The 17,211-nt window shown below is 39.1% G+C and overlaps 2 protein-coding genes across 5 annotated transcripts; both read right to left on the bottom strand.

The window, feature by feature from the left end:
* LOC120286096 (biotin--protein ligase 2-like) lies at positions 1-6,191 on the bottom strand. Of its 2 annotated transcripts, none has more exons than XM_039314842.1 (10): positions 6,012-6,191; positions 5,255-5,525; positions 5,119-5,180; positions 4,891-5,039; positions 4,511-4,631; positions 4,170-4,325; positions 3,250-3,295; positions 1,401-1,467; positions 1,038-1,114; positions 1-373 (listed from the first exon to the last, which is right to left on the bottom strand). In XM_039314842.1, the coding sequence occupies exons 2-10, from the start codon at positions 5,521-5,523 to the stop codon at positions 334-336; spliced, it is 987 nt and encodes a 328-aa protein (XP_039170776.1). In that variant the 5' UTR covers positions 5,524-5,525; positions 6,012-6,191; the 3' UTR covers positions 1-333. The 2 variants fall into 2 exon arrangements, with proteins under 2 accessions (XP_039170776.1, XP_039170777.1); XM_039314843.1 differs by lacking the exon at positions 6,012-6,191 and adding an exon at positions 5,632-5,732.
* A 1,672-nt stretch (positions 6,192-7,863) lies between these two features.
* Positions 7,864-13,528, bottom strand: LOC120286360 (serine/threonine-protein kinase MPS1-like). 3 transcript variants are annotated; one of them, XM_039314886.1, is made up of 7 exons: positions 13,169-13,528; positions 12,009-12,137; positions 11,727-11,903; positions 10,515-11,548; positions 9,465-9,665; positions 8,788-8,949; positions 7,864-8,707 (listed from the first exon to the last, which is right to left on the bottom strand). In XM_039314886.1, the coding sequence occupies exons 1-7, from the start codon at positions 13,332-13,334 to the stop codon at positions 8,135-8,137; spliced, it is 2,442 nt and encodes an 813-aa protein (XP_039170820.1). In that variant the 5' UTR covers positions 13,335-13,528; the 3' UTR covers positions 7,864-8,134. The 3 variants fall into 3 exon arrangements, with proteins under 3 accessions (XP_039170820.1, XP_039170819.1, XP_039170818.1); XM_039314885.1 differs by having other exon boundaries at positions 10,515-11,479; positions 11,727-12,137; XM_039314884.1 differs by having other exon boundaries at positions 11,727-12,137.
* Between the last annotated feature and the right edge of the window lie 3,683 nt (positions 13,529-17,211).

A 17,211-nucleotide genomic window follows, 5' to 3' on the forward strand; every position in this document is an offset into this window, starting at 1 on the left:
TATTAAACAATCGAAGACTGGTATTCAAGGACATTGAGTTGGCTCAATTGACTAGTGATTTGGTGACCCTGTCCCCTGAGATTCATGCCCAGTTAATAGATAAGGTTAACCTTATGTGCTCTAAATTGCAGGCAACCAAAGAAGTTGGCCTCACTCTCGCGCTAATGACAAATTTATTTAAACTTCTTTCTCACCTGGGATTTTCTTTTTCTATTCTGCCAAAGAAATAAATGAAAACTAAAACATTATTTATGAGTATTTGAAGCAACAAGTCCTGAGGGATGCACGTGGTGCGTGGTTTATGCTCCCTTTGGAGTAGGCAGGGCATCTTTTTCAAAGCTTCCGTCTGACCAGTCCTTTGAAGAAGTCAAAACTGCAGCCATGTGAGAAGAAAAGATGCATCACGTAACATGAGATTGTGAATAGCAGTCATAGTTATCGAGAACCATTCACACGTGTTTTCTAGAGAAACAGCTTGCAGTCAGTCCAAAGGGCAAGTTATCTCTCACAGCAAAGTCAGCCAACATTGTGCTTTAACTATGGCCAGTTGAATCACCCAAGCACAACGGGATGATGAATCAGAAAGGCAAGATCGGTGGTCCATGCATATCGCCAGCCAGTAAATTCTAAACATGATGAATATGCGTAATATAAAGCATATGCACTACGTAGGAATGAAAACAAGCAAGGAATTACAGGATATTTGGAGTTTCGATGAATCCAATGAAGCCAAAAATACTTGAAGCAGACCATCTCAGAGGAACTGAAACAAAATTTAGCACACACAACGTGCATCAAAGAACCAAGGCAAGTGAGCAAATAAAAATGCATTCAGATCCTTTCTGGAGGTGTTTGAGCTCAGAAAGTTCTGAAAACCTAAATTACTCAACTTTATCATCTTCGCCAATGCAAGCCTGAACCGCCATAGACCATGGGAGCGACTCATCAAAGTTAGCAGAAATTTGTTATATCACTCTCTACACAACTGACACGTACGATGCACTTTTAACAGGGGGCATACAGCTTAAATGAAGTACCTGTTGCCATCAGGATGAAGCTCACACATCTGGTTGTCTTCACCAACAGCCAAAAGGTACCCTGATGGCGTCAGTCCCTAAATATTTATCGAAGAAAATATCACGTTTGAGTAAGTAGATGTTCACTAATGACACGTGTGAGTAATACACAGGTCTATAGTATGTAGAAATATAGATACATTATCTGTGAATCACTTAATCTAGTCATAGCCAAACCTACACAAGACGCTAGTAAAAATGAACCAAGTCCTCTACAAACCTGCAAACAGAATCTGCACTAAAACATATGTTCCTTTGACATGCATTAACGAAATTGTGCACAAATATCTTTGTTAACTATCAAATTCTCCTTTCTTGTCATACCTGTATACTCACAACATTTTCCACCACCTGCTCCCCGTTCTTCTCCTGTACGATTACCCTCTGACCACTACAAGTCACATGTAAAGTGCATATAAGATTAAAACAGAAAAGCATAGAACAGCATTTACATAAAAGAGAAAGTGCACAGACAGAAAGCATAGAGGCTAAACTTCAATTAAATTTGTCACAGCACATTAATCTACATGACTACATACTATAAAACATGGCAATGGATGGTAGAACTCCATGATGGCAAAACAATCTGGTTTACTTTTCACTTTACTCTTTCACAAAATTATAACCCATTTTGGCACAAGTAATATAAATTTTTTTAATGTCTTCCACATAATGCCTCTTGCTAGAATCAGCAACACCATGAAGAACCAACATCAATGCATCATGTCCTGCTAGAATGGGCATTGTTTTCTTTCAGTTATCTACCCAAACCAATCAGGAAAAAGTATCAGTAGTAAAGGAAAAGAAAATTCATATGTAATGCAAATTCAAGCAAAAAAGGGTGTAAAAGAAAGTTACAACCATTAAATTGATTGCAGAGCAAATTAGAAAGTACAGGACCGCCTAGAAGAACATTTTGAGACAGCCCTGGAAGTTGTGTCTCTGTTGATGAGTTTGGCTAGCTGGTTAAAGCTAAAACAGCAGATTTCAATTTTGTAACGAGTCAGGAAAAGCAAATCTTACAAAAGCAACTGGGTTCCGTTGTGACAGAAGCAGTAATGGAGCAAGTCAGGGAAGGAGCTTCATACGAATCAAATGATAGTGAAAGGATTTTTCTGACTGAATTATGTTCATAGAGAATTTGTTTCTGATTTCTTTAGTCCAATATTTCCTTCGTTGCTGGCTGACCAGGTAATATATCAGATAGAACAACTTGATGTGGTAATTAAGTTTGAAAAGTACAAGCACTTGGAATGCATCAGCCTGCACACACAAGCTATTCTCATCCGTTGAAAAAATCACAGTTTTAATCAACAAATTTTAGTTGTCATTTCCTTTTTTCTAATCTTTCATATCCTTTAAAATTAAGTAATGCTTGTAGAACAGCTCTAAACAGTGCCTTATATCTTGCATGGCTACTGTGAAAATGAAGTTCAAAATTAGTGAATTGTTGAACCAAGTTCAACAATAAACATTTCAAGTCGATTAATATGCTACAATGTAATGGTAGTGGGTGAAGTGAGCCCTGGTGAATGCAAAGAATAACCTGTTTTAAATAGGGAATGGTTTATATACAAGCAACGGCATGTCTTAAGCTTTATAAATAGGTCAGTCATCCTGGTTGTGTAGATTTTTATTTCCAAAAACACAACAGCTGTTTAACTGATGCACTGAATATCAATAGAACCTTGAAAGTTGAACATTTCATGAAAGGTTTCTGCAAAGACTCACATCCATCCCATGTGAAGTATTCACATGTCAAAAGTCTTTTATGAAAGACTCTCCCAAATGAAGGCATCCATCACACAAAACCCAAATGGAACCAAAACAATGACTTTGGAACGATAACACCACAATTCCAGAATTCTTTTTTTTAAACAAAACCCAAATGGAACCAAAACAATGACTTTGGAACGATAACACCACAACTCCAGAATTCTTTTTTTTAAAAAAAAAAAAAAATCCCCCATATGTCTTAAAACATGTTTAGACAAGTTTGTTGAATCATGCACCTCTCTTACGGAATTTAAGTAGGAAATGAGGCTATTCTACACTGATTGTCATAAACATGCACGGCCATAGAAATGTTTTGGTTTCTACACTCAACTTTCATAATATGGTGGAAGACAAGTGCTAGCAGAACAAACAAGAGAAATTAGCACATTTGCATTACCTATGTAGCCATGTCTTATAATACAGCTCCTCTAGAGCTTGGAATCCTGCACAACACAATGCACAAGAACTTCAATACCATCCTTTAGAACATATCCATAGTGCACATAATACAGTATGCTGTTCAAAAGCCCACTGTAGTCCAACAAAACCATTGTCCATTTTATGAAGTTAAATCAGTCGATACACATCATTAGAAAGAGGACACTGTACCCAGTAGGAAAGCAGTCAGTCCTCTCTCTCTCTCTCTCTCGTCAGTCCTCTCTCAGAGTCCTCTTTCTCTCTCTCTCAGCAATATTGTCATAAAAGATGTTTCCTTACAATTCATGTAAGTTTTGCATTTACAGAAAATGACACTATGGACAAGTTGGCAAATTAAAAGCAGCAAATGGAATAAATAAAACAGAGACCCCCACCTGTTTGTTTTCTATTCAAGAAGCAAACACGTGGTAGCAGAGCCTAAAATCAATACTAAAAGCAAGTCAATTGAGCATTCTTGGCTAACGCCATTCAGTTTGCACACCATAGTTTAACCAAAGACTCTTGCCCTGGGGAAAGGTTACTTATCAAACCGACTACCATGCTAGAAGAGACTGTAGAGCTTAAAAAAAGTACCCTTGCTTAGTAAATGAAAAGAGCTCCACTCATTCCTTTTCTAGACAGGTAACAAAAGGATAAAGATCAAAAAGTTCACTTAGTACATATCCCACTGACCAAGGTTAAATTTTTATTATTAGTGCAATATCTCCTCCATGGGAAAGTAAGAAGTTTGTTTCTTACTATGCAAATATCAATCCCAAGGCACATGAAAGGAAGTCTCCAACATGTATTGCATTATGACAAATGTGAAAGGTAAACAATGATGATCCAAATGAAGCAAACTTCAAAGAGAAAAAATTCACAACGAAGACATTGAGATACCTTGATGTATAAATAGATTGTACAAAGTCTCAAATTTATTGAAAAAAGCTGCAAGGATATCCTCTCGTGTAAATTTGTAAGAAGCAACTGATGTTTCTCGCAAGACTGCATTCAAGCATACGGTTGGTTTCTCATTATCAACATTCAAGCCGATACCTGCACAAACAGGTGATGATTCAATGTCCAGGTGCACATGAATCATGGAACAGTTCTTACAGTCAGGGAGAATAAGTTAAGTAAAACAGCAAAATTTCCACTTTTCCAAGTAGCATGCAGCTTCAAGGCTTTCAATGTAAAGCACATGGGATCATACAATTTGTCCAAAAGATGAGTCTGTTTACCGGCACTAACATTGAACTTCTTTGACTTATAAGTTGATGTGCACAGAATGCCGCCAACTTTAAGGCCATTTAGGTAAAGATCATTGGGCCATTTTATTCTAACATCAAGGTAGGGAAGTCCCTGAAGCAAAATGAATGTTGGTAAATGTATTGACCATTATACCTCAATAGCACATGCCAGCTACACACTAAGAAATATAATATGTGCAGTACAAAATTTGCATAAATCTTGATGTAATTTTCTTTTTTATATCATGAAGAACTTGTGATCTCAAACAGACCAGATGAAAATAAAATATTTGTTAATCATTCTTTTTGGCTCACTCCTGGATAGCAAAGTAGACAGAAACAAACAAGGAAGAGGACCTTTCTGCGCATACATTTTTGTCACATATCTCCTTTATAGCCTCAGTAATAGCCAGCGAAATTACATACTGCAGAAGAGGCACGATTTTCCCATCATCCATCTGAATTGTAAAAGAGAATAGGAGGCAACCAATTGGAGATTCCCAAACATTCTTTGACCTTCCTACAAATTTAAAACAAATAAGATGCAAAAAAACCAATGCTAAAGCTTCATATATCAAGTTAATGGATGGACTTCCAACCTCGTCCTTTCAATTGAATGTCAGCAGCACACACTGCACCAATAGGAAGTTCGCAAAAGTTGCTGTAAAGAAAGCAAACATGGTTGAACTTCTGAAAAACTGGTGCTACAAGAAAATCACTAGACTCGATGCTTACTGCGAAACGACGTCATGAGTTGATGGCAAGCGTGGAGACCAAATGAAAAACCTACCAAACTGATTTGTCGAAAGGGACTTCATAAACAAATCAATTTGGAAAGGCTCTTCACTCGGTGGCCTTTGAATTTCTGGATGGACAAAGAATCTAACTTCACTGTTGTCAGGGAGCTTGAGAGCATTATTGCTCTTCAAAGTTTTCGCAATTTCCATTTCTGCAGAAGATTTCCCGGCTAAAACTAGAACACAGGAGGGCGATTGCGAGTCCATTTCTGAGAAGGATCAAACGAATAACCTATCAACTCCGAGATCCCAGAACACAACCAACAAAGAGTAGAACTTGAACAGCAGACCGAGTCGCAAGCAGGGTATAGAAACCTCAAGATTATTCAGAATTCATCGCGGAAATTTCGTTTCGGTTTTCTAACTAACCAAACAAACGAATATCACAACAGCACAGTACGCCGCGTTACGGTTCGCGGAGGACCTCATCCCCGTGGCGCCTCAATTAAGTCGTTCGTTTCCTTCCTCGACAGAGACATTTCATCGAACAGGTGAAGTGCAAACCGGAACCGCTCAAGTAATTACCGCAGATCTTACTAGCCGTAAAATCGAAGCCAAGCAGAGACGGTTTCTCGTCGCGATCTGCAGGTGCACGAGGCCGCAAGAAAATACAATCGCGCGCTCCGCGAGCCAACGGCTGCGATGGCGACGATCACTGAAGGAGACAGAGAGGGACAATTCGAATGAGTTCGCACCTTCCGCGGCCGCCGGTGCAGCGCGTGAGAGGATCGGCTTCGTGGGAGATCGAAGGCGGACGAAGACGCGGGAGAAGCTGCGGAGAAAGCTGCGGAGAGCATGAAACCGCGTCGGCGCGGCGAGTTCTGGCGAGAGCGCTATGAAGGAAGGTGGCACCGTGGCAACTGGCAAGTAGTTGGCGGACGGAGAGAACGATGTCCATAAATGGTCTCTTGGTAGTTGTTACTTGTTAGTTGTTAGTTAAGCTTAAGCCTAGAGATTTCCGATTAGGTAAACGAAATCACGTGAATCTTATCTTTTTCTTAATAAAACATTGGGTAGTTTTCATCTCGTGCGTCACACAAAAGATTGCATATAAAGATTTTCCTCTAACGACTTTGAATGACTCATAATATCGTAATAACTAAGAGTTTATGAGAACAAATATTAAAATTCTGTTCACATGTGTAGGGACGATAGTTTGCGATTGTGATTTACTAGATAAGTTCAAATTGGTTGTTCAAATTAATATTTCATGTGCAAAGTGATCGACATCTATTATGTACGTTAGACGGGCGACTTGAATATATGATCCGCATGATGCTAGAATATTAAATATCAAACCACGTACTTACCTTGCTAGTCAATTTAAGTTTTTATAACTGTTGGCGATGAAGAGCTAAAGATTAATTATTCCTTTAATTATCTAGGATGTGCCTCTCAATATAGTCTTAGTTTTATTAGCGTTTCGGCTATTTACATGTACCGTTATCTACAGGATGTATTATGGTTAACTCTTTCTTTGATTATCTTAATATAAATGTCTAGAAATTATCGGATTTTGTTGCATCATTCTTTCTTTAAATTTCAATTGACAAGATCGCGAAAAGTCTTTCCGTCCCCCGCGCACAAGGAGCGTAACCGGAACGCAACGGTCCATGGGCCTAGGGGAGACGTCGTACTGGCATGAACTAGGGAAGTTCCCAAGCAATAGGAAATTGGACCCAAAATGACGGGGAGTCTGGATTTTAATCCTCGGGCCAGGTGGGAAAGAGGAAATGGTATGTTCGTGGGCTGACCTTTAGAACCAAAGATCGACAGGCGCAACACGGATTAAGGCCCGAACCATTTCTTGACAGGTACATTAACAGTAGGCTCTGGTGGGTGGTGCTCAGTGCTCAGGGGTCCTTCATGAGGTTGGCTTTTGCCCCTCCTTGACCGTTTTAAGTAACTCAAGAGATCTTTTGGGGCCTATTACCTGCAGGACAAAGAGACCCTGTCAAGTCATGCTTAGCTCAGTTATGTAGAGTCATGTTCCTTTTGTTTGGTGCTGTTAGCGAGATGATTTGCCACGGAACTGTTTGCCTACCATGATCTAAGAGTCGAACAATCAGGAGCACAAGAAAAAAGAAAAAGAAAAAAACCAGACAGCAAGAATTCTTTAAAATCAGCTGGATATCAGCGCAATTGCCCTATGTTTACAGTTAATCAATGTCAAAGCTGCCAGGGGACTGCATTCTTAACTCTCTTTAAGTTAACAATAGATGATACACACGCTATGCTATGCGCGTCTGAGGTGCTTGGCCATAACATTATCCAAGTCCACCTCATTTCACCTGAACTGAAAACAAACTCAAGAACGAAATCTTTTCAAACTTTATTATACATATTACATATGTTAGATCTCATGCCAAGCATAATCTCTGAAATCCATGAACATAATTTCTGGACGATGACAAAAACCAGTGGAAAAGAACTCATCATCACTGAGGTTGCGCATAATTTGCTGTTCAACTCCAACCTAACTCCAACTCTTAGACCATGGAAGCAATTTGCTGAACGAATGCAAATTGAGCTTGGTCAAACCTGAAATAAAGCTAAGTAATCCTCTGATTCACATGAGCATGTGCCCAACTTTCAAGAGCCAGGAGACTATCTGACAATCCCAATTCAAAACCGTGAAACGAGCAGCTTTAATGCCGCCAAAGCTATCATTGCCACGAAGAACAATCTCATAATTTACAAATTGACTGGAAAAAAAAAATAGGTGGGGAATTGCATTCTCATCACACTCAACAGAACTCGCAACCCACAACTTTGGAACAGGATGAGTAACAGCTTTGCCTCTACGTTACAGCCGCATCTATCTTTCGGATATAGCTAAATGTTCCTGTAGCTGAAAACAAATTTTTGACATTTGGGAGAGCAACATACATTGTTGGCTCTGAGATGTTGATGACTGAGAATCCAAGAGTGCTATGGGGTCCTCAAGCAGTTGCCTTAGCTGAGAGCATAAAGCTGACGCATCCTTGTCATCTGTACAAGCTCCAGCAATAAGTTGAAGCAGTTTGTAGCTGTGGTTTTGATGAGAAGATATCTGAGGTGGTACTGGAGGAACGAGAAAAGGATGTTTGAGCAGCTGTGGAATCCTCCACCGCTCATTCCGGTCCCATGCAAGGCAATTCTTCATTAGGTCAAGGAGCCATGGATTACTAACCGGTCCATACACAATTTCATGATTTGGATCAGTTATAACTTTGAACTTGGACCAGAATGTCTTGTACTCTGAGAAAGGGGTTCTCCCATACACCATTTGATACAGGATACAGCCAAGGGACCATATATCTGAAGGTCGACCGCATTTGATGACATTTCCATTTGCATCATTTTCATTGCACATAAATGCCTCAGGAGACATATAGCTCAGTGTACCTACCTACAGTAACGAAATACATGTGATTTGATGTAGCTCAGAAGTTGGATTGAAATGAAAGAGCAGCGAACTAAAATAATAACCTGAGAGTCTCGTTGGATATTCGTCGTGTCACTCATTATCGCTTTTGCAATACCAAAATCAATTAGCTTCAATGAACCTTTCACGAGAAGGAAATTAGCTGGCTTCAAGTCAGAATGCACAATCCGCTCCTCATGAATGGTATTGACAGCTTGCAGGATTTGCTAAACCGAATGTCCAAAGAAACAATATCACTTTTCCTTCAAACCAAATGGCATAATCAATAGCACCAGCAAAGGAAGGAAAAAGAAAGAAAAGTATACACAAGAACCGTTCATAATCTCTCTATTATTGCAGATTCATTCATCATCAAGCATGAAGTGGGATCGTAAGATGAATGTAAGCGACACAAATGTAATAAATAACATAAGCTAAAGCATTCGAAATAACCAAGAGCACATAGAATTGCCAAAAAGAAAATGTTAATTTCCATCATAAAGGTAATATCTGAAAAGAAGATGCAGTAGTGGTTGCAAATCTTGAGGCAGTATGTCAAACGATTGTCAGAAATGGGATAAATCTTGAGGCAGTATGTTAATTTCCATGGACGTCAGTATACTAAATAAAGAGCCACTTTATGTGATTATAGTGAGGAAATAATAATGGGCAGTTTGTTTCAAAGTTTATTTCGCAAAGGAAAACCTAAAGAATTATAATCATTACAAAGTGACTTGAGTACCTGCCAATAGAAACGAAGCCAGTTCTCATCTATGGTTTGGTCTGAGTTATCCAATTCCTTCCACTTTTGGGACAGCATGTGAGCCAAATCAATCTCGCCATATTCAAGTACCATGTATATATTGCCATCATCCTTGACTCTCCCATCTTTATTGTTCATGGAGCCACTCATGACTTCACGAAGCAAGGTTTTATCTGTCACCTAATTATAAGCAACCGAATCAGCCATGTCTTAATTAACAGACAAGACAAAATATGAAAGCAAAATAACAGAATTAGGCAGGAAGAATGACATCTATTAGAAAATAACGGGAAACAACATCCAACACATTCAAAATCAGAAAGTCTAAGTTCCTTTTAGAAGCTAAAAACACATACTCCTTTTGTTTCCAGAACCTAGTTGCCAAAGAATTGTGAAGAACTCACACGGAAAGAACATGAGATACAAAGTATCTACTACCTAGAAAATGTCATAATACACCGGCAGATAATGAAATTATTATTTTCAACTGGACTGGCATATGCCATTTACAGTGCCGATCCCTAATATTGATCAGATTATATAATGCTAAGGAAATATGGAGCCAATAAATGGTTCACTCAATAACCTACTAGCTGTGATAAGGATAGTCTTCAAGCAATGTGAACGCATTTATTGGGACGACATACTGCTGGGAAAGAACACATCACCGTCAAACATCAAACTCCTCAACTTTCCACCTCCGAAGGAAAATTCAAAGCTATGGCTAAGACTAAGAGGAGATGGGCGAGGGCAAGAGGATAAAGTTAACAATTTGTTTCCTCAAAAGCAGGCTATAACACTTCACAGAATTTAGAACTTCCAACATTATACTCCCAATGCTATCTTCCTATGACCCTATGGGGCCTGAATGCACCGGCCTCAACACTTTGAATACCTAAGTTTGGCATTCTGATGACCATGGCATATGAAAGTTTACTATTCTGAACTGTTCTAAGCAATTGAGATGTGGAAGGGATGAAGAAATCATGCTAGAACAGAGCAAGAAAGAGGATGTCAAAGTGAGATTACCTCAAAATCTATCAGCTGTATAATGTTGTTCTTTCCTTTCAATTTGTTTAGATACTCAATTTCCTGACAAAATCCATAGGCAGTAGCATAATCTCTACCTTTAAGCTTAATTTTTTTCAGTGCGTAGATTGTACAATCTGAGGAAATAACCTTGTGGACCTCACTGCTTCCTCCGCTACCTATTTTTCCCAGCCTCTGATACAGCTTGCCATTAACTTTGAAGAAGAGGTCAGGATCATAGTTCCGCTTACGAGGGACCGATGCACCTCTTCCACTTATTGCCTTCTCTTGTTTTCCCGGTTGAGAAGACTCTTGTTTTGCATCCAGAGATGAATCTTTGGACAAAGGCACCCCATATTGCATATTATTGACAGCACTAGTAGATCCCTTTGCTTGGACTAACTTATCCTTAGCAGAGGAAACATCATGTCTAAAGCCGCTGTCCTTCTCAACCTCGACCAGTTCCACTTTGGACAAATCATGTTTGCTGTCCTCTGTGGGGCCGTCCATGCAGGAGCTAGAAGCTTGAGCTGTAATAGGTGCCTGGTCACCTACCATGCCACCGGTATTTCCAAAAGAACGATATGTATTCTTCTGAGCTTTGGATTCAGGATTGGAATTAGCGTCTCCAGGAGCTTCTACTGCCACTTGAGATTCCTCCTCTAGATTACGACATGCGCTGTAGGTTGTCGAACTCAGCATGGGTGCAGAGGTTGAATTTACTGAAGTTGTGGTGGCACAAGATGGACCAACAACTGAAGATAGAGTCGTAGGTTGACTTAGAAAATTTCTGAAATGGTGTAACTGATCCTGAACAACTGCTGTTCTCCTTGCTAGTGGAGGAGGAATTCCAACATCAGATCTTAAATTGCTACCAGAGTCTGTGTTTTGATGATTCTGATGCTTCAGCTCTTGATTGATAACAGTTGACGCATCCAAGTGATTGCTTGCATTCCACTCCATTTCTGTCGATGCAAGTGGACTAATATGAGATGATGAATTCCCCAATTCAGCGGCCACTTTAGCATCGCCCCCTGCATATTGAAAGGAATTGCTATATCTATTGCCAAAGATATTGACAAATGCGAGGAAAATCTCAAACTGATTTTCACATTATATAATTAGAGTTGCTGTGTAGAAACTCATCGTGAAATGTGTGACACAAGATAGTTTATGGAAAAATCTATGAATAAAACATAATTAACATGTTACCTTGGGAAGCAACATTTTCTCCTACAGAAAATTGGACTTTCTTCAAACGGTCTACTTGAGGTTCTACATGGGTCAGAGGCATAGGATCCTTCTCCTTATAATCAATGAGAGACGTTGGTTGATGTATTCGTTCATCAAATGGGTTCAAACTGTCATTAAAAGACTTGGCAATGGTGCCTGAGAAGGAAGGGGGTGTGATTGTCGCATCATCTTGGGTTTCTTTCATGACAGAGTCAATGTTTTTTGTCTGCAGAACAGATTCTCTTAATGTGTGAACTTTACCAAATGAAACTGCATCTTGTGACCTCTTGGGATCTACTGTACGAACAGCCGTTGAATCCACATTACGTGAAGCTTCTCGTGAAGGAGCCAGTGTGCGCCGGGGCCTCATATCATTCGACTGCATCGCTCCTATGATTTTCAAAGAATATGAGATGAAGACAAGAATATGTTCCAACCTAACCAGACAGAAGAAAGATGAAATCTTTTGCAACATGGAAGCAGAAGTAAAATTCTAAAAATGAATAAAAAAAATGAAGGACCTCTAGCACATTCCAAGATGACAGAAGACATTCAATTAATTTTCACTTACACAAATAGAGTCAGAAAATGAAAATCCTATACTATCATCCTAACGTATCGCAATCAATCCAAATGCAGAATATATTATGTTCCAAGGGAGAGTCTGAGTTGAGGTATGTAAAAGATTAGATGGGAAGCAGCTTGATTGTGAAAGTACAGATCACTCTATTGGTGAACTCAATCGAACATCTAGATACTCAGAATGTCAAAAATTTCATCTCCTTAACAAGTCATCTTGGGAAATTAAGTTCCTGAATTATAGACTTAACATAACAGTACTGAAAAAATATGTAGGAAAAATTGTTGACGAGCATAACCTAACATAGCTCGAAGTCTTCTACTCCTTGATCAAATTGCTAAACTTTCAGTGCTTCACTTAAACAAAGGGAGGGGGCAGAACATTTTCTAGTAAGGTGTGATAATTAATGCGAATCAGTTAATTCTTTAAATTTGGGATGCAATGCCCTGCAGATTGGTGACTGGGAATGATGAGTCATCAGAACTGGAGGATCAATTCAAGGCTCAATACACCCAAAAGTAAGGAAGATTCAACATAAACCAACAAGTCTGACAACAAACTAAACTGTAAACTCCAAAATGCAGCGCACTTGATTATCAACCGAGAAGTCCCAAGTGAATTATCGACTTATCCCGAGCTTTTAACCTAACTAGAATCAGAAACTGACTGCACGACACTCGCCAGCTCAGGAGCTCCGCCGAAAAGGCCCGACTTCCTACACTTCCATCAATAGCAACACCAAGCTCGCTCGCCGATTACGAAACCCTAATCAACTCAAACTCAACCGTCCAAACCGATCGCGTCAAAAGAGACGGGCGTGAAACGAGGAGAGAACAGTTACCGAGCGGACGGTGGCGCTTGAAGGCGGCCTGGACATGCCGGAGCAAGCCCGGCGGGGAAGAGCCGGACAAGCACGCCGACGAGGAAGACGAGGAAGACGAGGACGTCGGGCCGGTGCTCCGGATCGGGTTGCTCGGCCGGACCGGAAGGTTAGCCTCCCCGTCCATGGCGGAGACCCAACGGCATTGCTTTTACCCCTAAAACCGAAGAAGGGCGATGACACGGCAATAGGCGGCGAGGAACGACTGAGTCGGGCGCGGCCGGGGCTCCAACCTGACTCAGTGCGGCATCAGGAGTCGATCCGGAGCTCCGCGTCGGGGGAGACGAAGCGAGTCAGCGAGTCGGCGAGTCGGCGAGCGAGCCGAGGCGATTTTTGAATTGAGGCTATTTTGGCGCTCCATTAATGGAGGATTTCTTTTTGCCCCCCTGCTTTAGACGGCCTGATAAAAGATTAGGGGCCCTTTTGATCCATTAGTGGGGGTACAAAATGGGCCAGGCTCTTCTTTTTCTGGTGGGCCGGACAATGTCGTTATGGGCCTCTCGCGCAATGGACCGATGATCCACGTCTTGTCACGGACTGCATTTTTGCAAATCATGATGATAACACAAGACAAGATTATTCGAAGCCCACTAGCGCGATTTTAATCAATCCGCTAGGACACAAACACATGTCGTGCCTTGAAGGAATGATCATCTCTACGAATCATTTGATATTGCGCATTGATGTCGAGTACGAATAAACTTTGACAAAGAAGCTACTGGGTGCATTTGGTCCGCGAGAAAGGGTGGAAAAATTTCAACGAAAATGAAGAGGTTTGGAGATTTGAAAACTTGTGGGTTTCAAATTAGAGTTTTTAGAAAATAATAAGATGATTTAGGCCCTATTTGCTTTATGAAAAACAAATGATTCAAAATATTTTCTTAAAAATAACCACTTTCTTTACTTAAAATAATTAGTTAATGAAAAATATTTTTATTATTGATAATGACTAACATTTAAACATTTTTGTGGACGATGGAAATGAATGAGATATGCAATTAGTCCCACCAAATATGCATGTGAGTTATTAGAGTGACTAACGAAGAAAGGAGACATGAAGAGGTATTTACATACTTGTATACACGGTTGCAAGCTATTGCTTTGCAGTCATTCAAAAGAGAGGAAAAAACAAAACGAAAAAAGAAAGTTCGAAATCTTGATGGGATCCTTTTGGGTGCCCAATGAACTGCGATTAAATTTTTGTTTTCATCTAATTTCAAAATCCATGGCTAACCGAATGTCAAACGCTAGAACCAACCATCCTTGGACTTACCAACATTATGGGCAACCAAATCCATGGCTCAAGCATAAAAATATTTTTTAAAAATTCTGTACACTACTAGGCATGGCATGTGCACGTCATACATAAAAAAAATGAAAAAATAAAAAATCTCAGGGTATGAATACACGTCAAGAGCTTTTTCTTGATATTTAAGTTGCCTAAAATCGCTTGCAGAATCTTATGACATCTTTCAATAATTTAAGAGTGCCCCGAACTACGTGCCTCTTTCCTCCCTCAATTGCTACTCACAAATTCTCTAAGCTCAGTGAAACCATTGTTGACTATTAAAATCAACCTACGCTGGCATGAAAGAAAGCCTTATCGCCTTCCTACTTTTACTCTTACGTACATATCATGTAATTGCGTTTAAAAACATGTTTTCACATCGTTTAATGAAAATTAGGGAAAAATGTGTAGACGGCCTTTTATTTTTAGGTTGATATAGTCTCATACAATCTCATTAAATTTTTGAAACATTTTTATGTTCATGGGGGCACCCATTGACAAAATTTTAAAACGTATTATCATGTTGCGAAATCCTCATGGCTAACCGAATTGGCAAATACTATAATAAAACACCCCTTGAAATGTGGCCAAACATTATTCGACCAAAAAAAGAAAAGGCCAAAAACTTCTTTATTTGGTAAGAGTTGAGTATTTAAACAACTATAACTGATTTGAATTACAAATTCATTAGATTATTTGCGACATTTATTTGGAGTTTGTTAATGAGTGCTCCACAGGCATTGGTTTTTATTAAACAATCCTTTTCATTTTTCAATGCATTGATTGTCTTTATGTTGTTGTGCACAATTAATACTTTGAAAATCGAATCAAGCTTCATAGGGTCTTTCTGTCCACGTGCAGGTAGTCCGCATATTCAATTAAATTATACTTAATCGGTAACACGACTCCACTCATTTTTATAATGGATACCATTTCTCTACATTTTGATTTCTTCAACATAAGTATGAATCCAGTTTGATTTTATTTCTTTTGGACCTCTTTTTTAATTTACAATTTTAGTTGGAATGGGTCTCTATTTTTTTCCTTATGGAAATTTTTATTCGGCCATACTATTAGTTACAAATATATCTTTACTTATTTCGATATATATTTTGGCCCTTTGTCACTTGTTAAATGGGCCAATTTCACATTTTTTTTGTTCTTCGAACGACACATTCAATTGTCAACATCAGATGAAAACTCCTAAACTTTTCTTTAACTCGTATTTAATGATCTCGTTTAAACATGTACAGTCTATGATAGACAACATTCTATCTTAAAGCAAACCTGTACTTAAGAAAATCCTAGCAAATCATCTAACCGTTGGAATTCTTTTCGTAATAGTTACTCCAATCATAATGTTCACCACAGTCCTCTCAAACATAGAAAAGGTGCTTACGATTTAATTTCCTTAAATAACATAGATATTATTTATCTTATTCTAAAGAGTACATGACGAATCTTTTCTTTTTTGAGTGACTTTCTCACTTTTGTACCCTAAGAAACTTCGAAATACAAATATATGTATTCACACCATATGGATAGTCAATTTATTTCCTTTAATCCCCATGAATATGTTTGTACTTATTAAATTATGAGAACTAGCAAGGATGCATGACCCATGGTGTCACAAACGTGCCGAGATAGGTAAAAAAAAAAACTGACAAAAGATTAATCAATTTATACATAAAATCAAAAGAATAAGAGTGATGTTTTGTAAAATTATTACAGGCGAATGTCAAATATCAAAATGAGAGAGAAGGTCCAAAACAAGTACATAAAATAACTTGAGGTAATCCCAACGGCGTAAATAAACTTTAAGGAACTGGGTAGCTCTTGAAAACTCCACTAAAAAGTTCGAATAAAGAAGCCACCGTGCTCATTACTCTCAATTTCCCAAGAAACGATTCATGGAAAGGAAGAGCACGAACAAGCCGAAGCATGCTACGACTACGAGTGTCGTGCATAAGCATGACCAGAAGACTCCATCATTAGGCCATGTGCTCAAATAAACTAACCATGTTTACAAATTATTTTTTGTTGCCACTTATCCATTCTTAATAACGTGGCATCATCCATTCTCTTGCCCCTAGATAATCTTTGAGTCGGCTATTGATCATATCATATCCACTAGGTATATTTTTATGAACAATACTTGAAATACTTTTTCACGCTCGACAGACATTGCATATTACTCCTCTTCATCATAATAATCACAGTGCCGTAATGTTTCAGAATGACCAAAACATAGTTACTGGATAGATTCATATGATTAAAGCTTTTTTCCAGATCACGGCATCGTTAAGAGACGTTGCACAGTGAAATTTAAGGTTTTCAAAATGCTAACTGTCGGGACAGTGGCTTCATATCTAAAAACATGGGGTGATGGGGATGACTTTGCTTTCTTGCAAAAAGTGAATAAAAGCTTATTGTTTCAGAGCCAGAGGCAAAAGGAATGACCCAAGCAGCCTTTTTACGTGAAGAGGGAATAATCAGCGAGCATCTTCCTGTTAATTTCCCACACTCAACCCAATGAAACCCTAGCTTTAATTACAGGTCGTTTTCACCAAGAACACGACCCATCTTTGCTCTTTCTTTACGCTTATTTTTTCCTTCTGGGCCCCTGGAATGCAGTGCAGGGAGATTGTTTAATTCAGTCAGGCCCTGATCTTTTTATTAAAAGAATGGAGTCCCATTTCAGACAAGTGATGTGAGA

This window comes from Eucalyptus grandis, chromosome 6, assembly GCF_016545825.1.
Source record: "Eucalyptus grandis isolate ANBG69807.140 chromosome 6, ASM1654582v1, whole genome shotgun sequence".
Classification (NCBI taxonomy): Eukaryota; Viridiplantae; Streptophyta; class Magnoliopsida; order Myrtales; family Myrtaceae; genus Eucalyptus; species Eucalyptus grandis.